Genomic DNA, 12,816 nt, shown 5'->3' on the forward strand with positions numbered 1-12,816 from the left:
TATTCAAGATACATTTTAATTTCCTTTTCCTATTCCCTAAAGTTAGGAATAGATGGGGTTCTAGTCTTAGATATAAAGAATCCTATTATTCTCTTTTTGTAGGTGTGTTAGAGAATGTAATGTTTAAAGTCTCGGAAACACTTAGGAAAATGGCATCTTAAATACTAATTTTTGTGGAAAATGAATGTATTCAAAGGAACGAAATTTAGAAACACTTAGGCACTCTTCTTCTTTGCAGTGTTTTATCTGTTGATCTAATGTGCAACCTTCTATTTTACGGTTTCAAAAAAATGGAGACAAAGAAATGCAGTGTGAGTCTTCATTGCGCATTTTGCAGTTTGACATCACTGAACTGACACTCCAGGTGCTGTTCCGAAGTATCGTCTACATTTGTATTAGTTGTTGGTGATTACAAAAAGTCCTGCTGGTAATCTTGCCCATTGTTATGAGGTGAGCTAGTTATGCAGATTTTGGCAAAAATTTGAATCTTTTAGGACACAAAATTCCAGTTTTCCCCATCTTGTGTACATTATATTTGATAATTACTATCTCTGTACTTGCCACAAGATTTTGTTTGAAAAGGTTTTGGGGGGAATTGGTTTTAAATTTTTTGTATTTGAATTGAGAGTGTATTTAGTTTAAGTAGCAGTGATAAAAAAAACCACGCTTGTTGATTTAGTGTAGTTAGGCAAAGAAAAAAGCTCAAATTCGTTTATACCAGCTTTGCCTTACATGCATACGTAAAAGTGGTTATCTTTGTGTTGACCACTAAAAATGTGTAGGCAGATTTCCCCAGGTCACATGGAGATTTTCCAGGATATCCTCCATCCTTTGAGCTGGCATGCTCCAGGAGTCTGAATTAGTTTCTGACTTGGCCTAAAGAAGTGATTAAGAAAGTTGATCTGCTTTTTAAAAACTAACAGCAAGGAAAAATCCTATGATGAGCTAATGAATTCTGGAGTCAGTTGGAAATGATTTATGAATCTGCCTTGCAGTCTCTATGTCCATACAAATGAAGAAAACATTTTCTGTGAATGATGAATTCTATGTGGGCAGGTGAAGTGTGCAGTTTGGGGAGAGCAGAAGAGGAACAGCTTATTAAGGTCAGAGAAAGCTTCACCTGCTGGAGGCCTTCCATGTCTCTTCAAGGGCTTCGTTGGTACCTTTACTGTAGCCTGTATCCAGTTGAAATCTCTTGCTGGTGCATCCCTCCTTTTACTCTGAAGTTCCTTGAGGCAGAGGCTCTGTCTTAGTTTTCTTTGTGCACCTGAGTTGCTAGAGAGCAGGGATTAATAGTTGAATGAATAAAGGAAATCCTGAAAATGTAGGGAAATATTTTGACAAAGCAACTTGCAAAACAAGCAGGGTATATTCATGTTGTGAAGAGCTTTGGAAGGTATTTTTCTCCCTGAGTGGCAGTGGTTACAACGAAAAATAATTATCAAGGTGTACAAGTTCCATGGTTTCTCCTAATTATTAACACCCTAAGATACTGAAAATCGGATATACTTTAGATGTAACCGTTGGTTTTCATATTTGGTGTTTCAGGCAGCCAGAGAGAAGCTTGATGGATCATCTAAATATACCTGGCATATAGTATCTGCTTAATTTGTGTTGAAATTGATCGAGTTGTACCGAAATTTAGGGGACGAATACATCTTTTAATCAAAAGGGGTTTAGTTACCATTAATAAGTTCTTGATTGGAATACCTTGAGCTAGGTTTTGAAGCTAAAACTGAAGAAAGTAGTGTAATTACAGATTATTTATTGGGATGCTCTTCATCATTCTTTTAAGATGATAAATGTAGTTGTAAATCCAATAATATCTCAAAAGGCATAGCTGATAAATTTGTAAGATGGTTGCACTGTTTTTGTCTTGCCATTGCACCGCTATGTGGTGCAAAAATATGACAAAATGAAGTGAAAAAAAGACATTAATATTAAAGAGCCTACTGTTTGCCAGATGCTTCATTCGTTTGCTTGGTTTGTTTTTTATTGTGGTAACATTCACATCAGATGCTTTGTTTTTAATTCTTGTGAAAACCACCTTGTGCTCATCAGCAGAGGTTTGGATAAAGGAAACATGTTGTATATATACGATGACATACAATGGAGTGTTCAGCTATTGAAGGAATGACATACTGGCACATACAATAACAGGTGAAACTTGCAAATGGTGTGCTAAGGAGAATAAGCCAGACACACAAGGAGACAATTCTATGATTCCATTTATAGGAGGTAGCTAGAACAGGCAAATTCACAGAGACAGAAGGTAGAACAAGGGGTTATCAGAGGCTGAGGGGAGAGGGGAATGGGAAGTTAGTGTTTAATTGGGACAGAGCTGCTATTTGGAAGGTGAAAAAAGCTCTGGACATGGAAGGTCAGTGTTTTGAATGTGTTTAATGCGGCTGAATTGTGTGCTTAAAAATGGTTGAAATGGTAAATTTTATGTGTATTTTACAGTTAAAAGAACTTTAACAACAGCAGCACACTCTGCAAACATTTACAGATAAGTAAGCTTTGGTGTAGAGGGTTAAGAATTTGCCCAGGATTATCAGCTAGGAATTTGCAGGCAGGATCCAAACTTAGATTCTCTTTGGCTCCTGTTATCAGCTTCATGTTATCTACTTGTCTTCTCGATGATTGAAGACAATCATGGCTTCCAAGAAGAATGAGTTTATTTGAATCAATCAGAAAATTATATTTAAAAGTAGATAAATTGTAGTTCAGACTGAACTGAACTGAATTGTAGTTTTATGGGATCTGATGTCCCAGACTAACTAAAAGATGTCTTTGTGGATTTTTTTTTCAGCCAGAATTCTAATAGAGTGCACTCTGTGGGGAGGACAGGAGAGCTTTGAGTGTGGTCTTTGGATCCATATAACTTGGGTGCCCTGTCACATTGTCCTTGAAGTCTAAGTTCCCGGTCTGTAAATTGGTGTCTTAATGATAAGCATTCATTCCATAAGGTTGTGGAGAGGATTAAATAAATGAATACACGTGAAGCCCTTAGAACTACACCTGGCACAAATTGTTTAATAAGTGAGTCTTAGTAACTGTGCCAGTATTATTTTTTAAAGACTAGATGTACTTTCTCGTTCATGGAACTAAACACTTCCCAAACTTAAATATCTGTATATAAAGAAAATGCCACATATGATTTATCTGTTTACTTCTAATTGTCTACTGTTTAAAAAAACAGACCTTATGTATTCAATTTAAAATACATACTTTAGATGTTTATCAAGTGAACATTTCTTGACCCCCTGTAACCCCATTCCGTCTCCCTTAACAGTTTGCTGTATATTGGTCCCAAACTTTCCAGTGTATTCACGCGAATATATTGGTTTGGCCAAAAAGTTCCTTCAGCTTTAAGAGTGAAAATAAAGACACATTTTTCCATTTTCATCAAGGACTTTTTTGAACAATGTATTCACCATTTTGTTCTACTGCCTTTTGCTATTTTTCAGGCAGCTTCATAGTTCTGTTTCCCCAAATCTTTTTATCTTTTTGAATAAAGAACTGTTCTAGGTGCCTTTTATTGTCTTCCAGGGAATTGAAATTTTTTCCCTTAAGAGAATTCTGTGAAGACCGAAATAAATGGAAATCCAAAGGTGTAATGTCTGATGAATAATGGTGGATGAATCAGAACTTCCCACCCAAGCTGTAACAGTTTTTGCCTGGTCATCAAAGAAACATGTGGTCTTGGGTTATCCTGACGGAAGATTATGGTTTGCTGTTGACCAATTCCAGACGCTTTTTGTGGAATGCTGCTTTCAGTTGGTTTGATTAGGAGCAGTGGGTGTGTGTGTGCTTAGTCCTTAAGTGGTGTCAGACTCTTTCCGACCCTGTGGACTGTAGCCCATGAGGCTCCTCTGTCCATGGAATTTTTCAGGCAGGAATACTGGAGTGGGTGGCCATTTCCTCCTCCAAGGGATCTTCCCGACCCAGGGATCGAAGTTGATTCTCCTGCATCTCCTGCGTTGGCAGGTGATTACCACTGAGCCACCTGGAAAGCCAATTGGGAGCAGTACTTGTTGGAGTTATTCAGTTGCTTTTCTGAAAGAAGCTCATGATAGAGGACTCCTTCCAATCCCACCATATACACAACTTCACCCTTTTTGGATGAAGATCGGCCTTTGGTGTGGTTAGTGGTGGTTCATTTTGCTTGCCCCATGATCTCTTCTGTTCCACATTATTGTATAGTATCCACTTTTCATCCCACGTCACAATTTGTTTTAAAAATGAAACGTTTTCATTATGTTTCAGTAGAGAATTGCATATGGAAATACGGTAAAGAAGGGCCTCCCCTCCCCCTTAAGTGGAACCCAAACATCAAAGCGATTAACATAACCAAGCTGGTGCAGATGATTTTCAGGGCTTGATTTGGGTATTTTGAGAATTTTGACTATCTCTCGAGTGGTATAACATTGATCCTTCTCAGTTAACATCTCGATTTGATCACTGTCAACTTCATCTGGTCTACCAGACAGTAGAGCATTGTCCATCGAGAAATCTCTAGCATGAAACTTCGAAAATACCTTTTGATATGTTCAGTCAGTCACAGCACCATCTCCATACACTGCACAAATCTGTTTTTGTGTTTCAGTTGTGTTTTTGCCTTTTCTTGAAGTAATAAAGCAAAGTTTGTTGAAAATATTCCTTTTTTCTTCCATCTTCAGTATTAAAATGGCTACATAAAAATTCACCAATTTTGGGACTTCCTGGCTCTTCAGTGGTTGAGACTTTTTCCTTCCAGTGCAGAGGATGCAGGTTCAACCCCTGGTCTGGGAGCTAAGATCCTACATGCCTCAGGGGCCAAAAAAACCAAATCATAAAACAGAAGCAATATTGTAACAAATTCAATAAAGACTTTAAAAAATGGTCCACACAAAAACATCTTTTATTAAAAAAATTGACCAGTTTTGATAAGTTTTTTTAAATGCACAGATATGAGAGCTGTCACAGTACAATCTAACAAAATTGTTTCGAAAGAAGTTAAGAACAACTAAGCACACTGCTAGAGCCAGAACGGACTTTTTGGTCAACGTGATATATTTATACATGTATTTATGTATTTTACACAAGCAGGATTAAGTTATTTTGATATAAAACAATTATTTTAGGTCAGTACAGAGGTCTGTTTCATTTTAAAAAGCTGGTATTTCTTTAAAGCTTGCTCTGTAGTTGACACGGTTATAAGTGCTTTCATTTATTTTACACGGACTCTGTAATAACAAGAGGTGAAGGGATTATGTTACTAGTTAAGTGGTAGGTTACCGATTTGAATTTAGGTATTTGGGCTTCAAAGCCCTGATTTCTCAGCCTGGGGGTGTATGTGTGCGCGCTTGTTTTTTGTTTTCGTAAGGCCCTGTGAGCTACCAGTGATTTTAGCATTTCTTAAAAGAGTTGTAAAACAACAACAAAACCCCCCAAAGAATATGCAAGGCGACTGGCTGTGTTCTGCCAAGCCTCAAGTGCTTAACCACGTGGCTCCTTGCAGAAATGTACTGCCCTTTGCTCCAGGTTCTCAGGCTGTTGTTGGGTGGAATACTCCTTGTACCGGCTTCTGTGTCGTCAGGCAATGAACCAGCTCTCTGTGTGGGTGCTGTGCTTGCCCTCTGAGGGGGGAGCATCCTTACGGAGCTTTGAACTTCTGCATGACAGCTTTCTAGAGGAAGAGCCGATGGTTCAAGATTATGCACGTTTCAGGTTTTAATAGCTGTTGCCCTGTTTTCTACAGAGGTGTCCGTTTTTTGGGGGTACAGAATCAGCTTTACTGAAGTGTAATTTATATACATTGGGATCCACCCAGTCAGTCACGATGTAACCTTGCTGCCATTGCAGAGCTCTTCACGCTCCTTTCCCATCATTCTCTCAGCTGCTGATCCGATTTCTCCTGTTCCGGAGTTTCATGTGAATAGAATTACGCAGGATATACTCTTCTGTGACTGGCTTCTTTGATCCAGCATGTTCTCGAGGTTTATCTGTGTTGTTGCTTGTTTCAGGAGTCACTATTTCTCAGTAGTAGTCACTGTGTGAACATCTTATGCTTTTTTTTCACTTCACTAGCTGATCGGGTTGGTCCCTTTTGGCTTTTGTTATAGTAAATCCTCTGTGACCATTTGGGCAATCTTTTTGTGGATGGATCTTTTCCTTTCTCTTGGGTGGACTTGTAGTTGGATTGTGGGGTCACTTGGTAAATACTGATTTAGCTTCATGAGAAACTGCCAGGCCATCTCCACAAGCGATTGTGCCATCCTGCGTGGAGTCAGGGTGGTGTCTGCCTGGGACCTGTGGTTCTGCTGTCTTCACCAATGTCCCGTGTTGCTGTTGCTTAAGTCACTGACATCTAATGAGTGCTGAGTGTCCTTTTGTGGTTTTGATGTATATTTCCCAAGTGTTCATGGTGCTGGATATCTTTTCACATGCTTATGGGCCATTTGTGTGTACTTTTCTGTCAAACCTTTTGCCCATTTTAAAAATTGGTGTTTCTGTATTCTGGGTACACTGTCAGATGTATGTATTGGAAACGTTTTCTCTTTAATGTTTTCCAATTTTTTCTCCAAATTTTCCTCTTTGATTTTGTGTATTTTTGACAATATATAGATCAAGTTAAGTAATAACGCTAGAAGCATAATTGTTTAAATTCAGTAAAATTGTGTGAAAACAAATTTGTTCTTAATTCACAAGTCATGTTTTTCTTGGTATAACACAATGTCATGTTTGTAGAAACAGGAACATGAAAAGGATATTATTTATCTTGAGGTGTTAGGTATGTGAGTTATGTGGCATGGAGAATTTTAAAATTTGAAAGTGATAATATTTAATAATTCTTTAAATTTTCATTTGGAGTAGTTTGGACCTTTTCATTTTTTAGTGAATTAAAAATTTGCTTTCATTTTCTTCAGAGGGTAAATGGGGATATTAAAAGTGACTTTGATCTTAGAATCTGGTTATGTAGAAGTGATAATAAAATTGTCAAGCTTGGTCTACCTGTTTTGATAGTGAAGTAGTTTTTGTTGTTATATAATCAAATGGTTTTTCAGATTATATATACTTGATTTGTTCACTGCTTTATTTCTGCAAAGTATTAGTTCTTTTGCTCAACACCTGATTTACTCGCACAGTAATTTTTAGTTTTTCTTCAGGGCACAAAAATAATGTCTTTTTGACGCTTTTTTAAAGCTTACTAGAAACATCTTGAAATGCTATGTATGAATTTAGTGTGCATAAATGCAACAGAGGGATAAAGACCAGCCTGAGACGGTCTCCTCTTTAATGAAGGAAAAAAAGCGCCAGGGCTTCTGCTGGGGGTTGTGCACCTCTGCAGGTGGGTTGTCTCCCATGGCCGTCGATTCCATGAGAAACTCCCGAAGCTAGTGTTCCAGGCTGTCTCGGAAACAGCCTAAGCTTTCTCAACTAGTCACACAGTGAACTAGCTGTTTGTTCAAGAGTTTTCTTGTCCTTCTCCCCTGTTGAGCTCAGCTGGTCGTCTTCCTGGTCTCCAAGAAGCCTCATGTGGAGTCTGTGGTCTGTCCTCTTTCTGGAATCCCTTCCGTACCGTTGTAGCATCTCAAGCTGCTGTTCAGCCTTTCTCTCCCTCTCCCCTTCACTCAAAGCTCTGGTCTACTCATCTGCATGGTAGAGGTTAGAAAAAAGTCTTGTACATAGCAGATAGAAATAACATTTTGTGAAATTGATTTAGGACCAATAAAATTGAAAACTTCGGCCTCTCTTCTTTAGCAGCAACTCAGTAAGTAATTATTTAAATAGCACCCTACCCTTTAAAGCAGAGCCTTCAGAAGTCTGTCTCAAAAGTGAGTTTTGTTTGTCTTTACTGTGTATATCACCCAGTGAACTTTGCTACCTGCTGTCAGGTACTATTATGCAGCTTTAATTTATGTATCTAATAAACTCTTGATTAAAGTTAGCTTGAGAAACATGGAAATAAGTGAGGAATATAAAGTAATGATTCTTCAAATTTATCTCAGGATGGTCTTTATCTCTCTGTTGCATTTATGCACACTAAATTTATACATAGCATGTCAAGATGTTTCTAGTAAGCTTTAAAAAAGTGTCAGAAAGACAGAACATCATGACTGTTTTATCCATTTTAGTGCCTTGGCTTTTGATACTAAAGACCAAGTGCTTTGTAAGCAAAACACAAAAAATGACAAAAGCCTAGTTGATTTTCTTTAAGCATTGAAAGAATCTTGATCATCATTAAAGCAGCTCTTGTATGTTTTTGATGCTGGCACCTGTAGTGAAGTTTCACTGTATGCTGTTCACAGGTGTGTGAGTAGCTCTCGTGTGCTTCCAAGTCATGGAACTAGCTATGGTTTACTTCAGGCCTGCTCTGTGCCTGATATACATGCAGCTGTAAACCAACCATTTTACTTTTGAAATTTGTTGAAAGTCATACATTATAATTATTCTAAAAAAAAAATACAGCATTTGCTGAATGAGAATATAGTTATCTGTTCTTTGAATATTCTAAAAGATTCTATTAGGATGAACTTACCCACTCCAGTATTCTTGCCTGGAGAATCCCAGGGACAGAGGAGCCTAATGGGCTGCCGTCTATGGGGTGGCACAGAGTTGGACATGACTGAAGCGACTTAGCAGCAGCAGCAGCATCGATCATCTTTTAACAGTATGATGATCATCTAAAAGTGGTTGTGTTTCCTTGGCAAGTAGCTTTCATGGATCTCCACTGCTAAGTGACTGAGATGAGCAAACAAACTGAGCAGGTTGTGATTATTGGGGATCTACCATGTACCTTTTTTCATAGATAAAGAAATAGGAACTTGGTGGAGGTAAGTAACTTGCCTGAATTCATACAACCAGGAGGACAGAGGTCCCTTCGAGGATAGGATTTTGCTGTTTCTAGGCTTCTTAGCTCAAATACTGAGATGCTAGGTGCTTCGCTTCTGTAGGCACTTATGTCTGTTTCTCTGGAGACTGAGAAATACTGGACTTGAGTTCATATTACCTTCACAGGTGATTGTGATGCTTCCTAGCTGGCATTTGAGTTCTGTGCACTTCTCCCATTCCTAAAACATCTAATGCTAATTATAAGCTGGTTCCCTGGTAGCTCAGAGGGTAAAGAACCTGCCTACAGTGCAGGAGACCTAGGTTGGATTCCTGGGTCAGGAAGATCCCCTGGAGGAGGGCATGGCAACCCACTGCAGTATTCTTGCCTGGAGAATCCCCATGGACAGAGGAGCCAGGTGGGTTACAGTTCATGGGGTCGTAAAGAGTTGGATCCGACTGAGTGACTAAGCACAGCACATGATGTTATAGTAATAAAATAATTAAATAGACAATATAGTTTGGTAACACATATTAGAAATATCATTGGTTATAAATAATAGTTGAAGGGTTAGGCATTTTCTAGTACTTCAGCAGTATATTTATATTTATCATAAACCTTAAGTATAGGAAAGTCATGAAAAGACTTAGAGCTCATCATGACCCCTATCTCCTTTACTTCCATGTTGGCACGAAACTACTACTTTTCTAAGCAAGAGAATGAATTTCAAGGTGGAGATGAGCCCCAGGAGTTTCTGAAGGGTCTCTGAGGAGTCTTGTCCACAAGCTAAAGAAATGGCACTGACAGACATGTTTATCCCCTTGTGGTGGACATGAACCCCAGTGCTGAAATCTCCAGGTAAGGGTTACTTGATTGTAGAACGCCTGGAAATTCTGAGAGTCTGTAAATACTTGGGGATTAGTAGTTTGAACTGCCAAGTCCATTTTATGATACTGTCTTCAAATATAGAGGAAACTGGGGGACTTGCCTGGCGGTCCAGTGGTTAAGGCTCTGTGCTTCCATTGCAGGGGACACAGGTTCGATCCCTGGTCAGGGAACTAAGACCCTACCTGCTGTGTGGTGCAGCCAAAAAAAAATATATATATATATATATATATATATAAAGAGAGAGAGAGAGAGAGGGAATTTTGTTTGGGGATTAAGACATAGAGTCACTGTCTCAGGTAACAATAGTATGTTGGCAGAATCGCCCATGGAGAGTTTCTAGGAAGGTATTGTATCGCAGAAACCTCTTCAGGCCCCAGAGCAGCCCGTTTTCCTCCAGTGTGCGCACGGACCACCGTTCTTTGAGCACAGTTGCTGGTTTGCACGGGGGGCTTGTGCTGTGTTGGAAGCGCTGGCAGCCGCGCGCCTGACTGGTGGCAGGGCCTTGCAGCGCCGGCCGGGGTGGCAGCATCCTGTCACCCACCCAGTGCTCACCGGGGTGACTTACCCAACGTGGGCGTCTCTGAGAACTTTCCCCAATGTGTGTTGGTAAACAGGCACTGGATGTTGGGTTATTTGAGATATGATTTAGAGCCGACTTCTCTAAGGAAATATCAAAAGGAGTTTTGCAGACACAAGTATCCCACGTCCCATCCTTGAGTTACGGGGAGCTATGTGTCAGTTTTAGGTTCTGGTGCGTCAGTTTTTGTTGTTTCCTCTCCCACAGTGTCTCGGTAGACTGAGTAGTACCTAACAGAAGAGAGGATTTTAGCTCATAAAAACAGGTTTTGTACAGTTTTCAAAGAAAACTTCACCCTCTCGATGTCAGTTTAGCTAATCAATCTGTTTTATCTGTTGTCCCAGCAAACTGTTTAAGACCTTTATGATAGTTCAGTTTTCCACTTGGTGTAAATTTATATGCCATTTCTTTTCTAAGACATGTCTGTGAATGGATAGGATTTTCGAATAACACAGGAATGCTGGTCTGTAGACTCCGGGGTTTAGTTTACTCTTCTGCTGAAAGGAAGATGATCTGACTTTTGTAGAAAATACATTACTGCAGAGTCTACTCACTTTTGCTGAAACAATCCAGTTAATGTTTTCTATCATTCACCTAAGATTGCTAAATTACTGTAGTTTTCCTGTGCCTTTTTAGCTGGGCTCAAACCAGGGCTACAAATGTGATCTGGATTTTAATTTCTCTTATCACTAGTCATGGCAGATTTGTTTCCTAAAAACTTATTGATACAAATGCCGTTCACACTACTTTTCACCTGTAGTTGTATGTACTAGTGATCGTGTGTACTATGATCTGCTGAAGTTTAGGCACTAAGGAGCCTGTTGTATCTTGCAAACTTGTGTCTCTTGCCGTGTTAGGCACTTTCAGAATGTTTTATAAATTGATTTTGACTGGTGGATAGTACCTCTATTCCTGGCTTTCCCAAGTCCTTCAAAATGAAGTTTCAGAAATTTCTTTTTCGTAAATTTTCACAAGTCTTTTGGGAGGACTGTTTGGATGCAGCAGTAGTGAGTTTGTGTTATTTTTGTTACTTTTTTCTCTCTTTTAAATAAAAACAGGCATGCTAGAAAGTGAAAAGGGACAAGATATTTACTTTTATCTTTCTCTTACGTGGGTAGGGCAAAGTGTGAGTGACGTGGGGAGTTGGTCAGAAGGGTAGGGTTGTTTTGGGGAAGCTAAGTAGGGGATTAGAAGAGAGACAGTGACCAGGGATGATACCTTCCTGTGAGGGTGAAGGGTAAGACAGATGGATGAAAACAAGAAATTTTTAAGACAAATTTTGTTAACGTTAATCCCTTAATTTGGCACAGATGTATGGCAGCCTTTCTTTTGAATTCTATAGTTGACAGTTACAGCGAAGTATCCCTCGTTAAATATTTTTAACATAGATTTCAAAGTTTTTATTCATTTATTGTTGGCAGTGCTGGGTCGTCGTTAGTTGTGGCAAGCAGGGGCTACGCTTGCCGTGGTGCAGAGGCTTCTCTCATTTTGGAGCACGGGCTCCAGGGCGTGTGGGCTCAGTAGTTGTGGCACGTGGACTTAGCTGCCCCATGCGTGGCATGTGCGATCTTCCTGGACTAGGGATCAAACCTGTGTCCCCTGTATTGACAGGCAGATTCTTGACCACTGAGTCACCAGGGAAGCTCTCACAGAGATGTTTTGTTTGCCTTTTTTTTAATTGCAAAAAATGGTGATTTCTAGGCTTTCATTCTTACAAACTTATCTTTTAGGAAATATAATTTGAATACATGCCAGCTCCAGGCTCTCTGTTAGGCAAATGAAAAGCTGGGGTACTGTTGTGATTTCTGATTCATGTGGTGTCTGGATATACTTGTTCTCCAAGTGTGCTCTGTGGGCCGCAGGGAGTGGGACTTCCCAGGTGGTCTGGGGGCTGAGACTCTGCCCTCCCAATGCACGGGGTCAGGGAACCAGATCCCACATGCAGCAACTAAGACCTTGATCCAGCCAAATAGATACTTGTAAAAACCAATTTTGGTAATAATTTAAGATGTTACGTGTTGACGGCTGCTCCAGGGGCAGAAAAGCGGTGGTAGACAAGGATTGTTGGCATGCAGCGCTTGGGAGTTTTAAAAAAATGTTTTTTTGAGAATGTCCTGGATGAAGTGAAAACAGTTGCTAATTTTATATACTCTTGGTCCTGAGTGCACACATCTTAATATTCTGTGCTACAGGATAGGAATGTGCATACAGGGCTTCGACGCTGCCGGAGTCCAACGGTCTCTGGGAGCCGCACTTATGTGATGGAGTTCCAGGCTGCACCAGCTGCTTTTTTCACGCGGAGCCATTTTCACGTGAAAGAGGGGTTGACAGACCGTGATTATTCCAGCTTGGGTATGGGGCAGACGTTTTCAACAAAGTGAGCCTGTCACTTGACGGAGAACAACTGACCGTTATTTGTTGCCAGTGGCAATGTTTGAGTTTTTGAGCAAAAATTAGAATTTTTAGAAAACTTGGTATCTGTCATGGTGAGGTTGACAGCTTTTCCAATAAATACTTAAAGACTTTTCTGATGACA

At 39.8% G+C, this 12,816-nt stretch overlaps 1 protein-coding gene across 4 annotated transcripts in view; it reads left to right on the forward strand.

Moving 5' to 3' along the window:
* The first annotated feature begins 9,263 nt into the window (after nucleotides 1-9,263).
* Nucleotides 9,264-12,816, forward strand: part of EZH2 (enhancer of zeste 2 polycomb repressive complex 2 subunit) — a 46,006-nt gene continuing 42,453 nt past the window's right edge. For all 4 annotated transcript variants that reach the window (XM_010843871.1, XM_010843874.1, XM_010843872.1 and 1 more), the window contains exon 1: nucleotides 9,264-9,673. In XM_010843871.1, coding sequence (XP_010842173.1) covers nucleotides 9,648-9,673 — 26 coding nt within the window. In that variant the 5' untranslated portion in view covers nucleotides 9,264-9,647. The remainder of the gene's footprint in view (nucleotides 9,674-12,816) is intronic.

Source organism: Bison bison, unplaced genomic scaffold (assembly GCF_000754665.1).
Source record: "Bison bison bison isolate TAMUID 2011002044 unplaced genomic scaffold, Bison_UMD1.0 scf7180017864191, whole genome shotgun sequence".
In the NCBI taxonomy this organism is placed as follows: domain Eukaryota; kingdom Metazoa; phylum Chordata; class Mammalia; order Artiodactyla; family Bovidae; genus Bison; species Bison bison.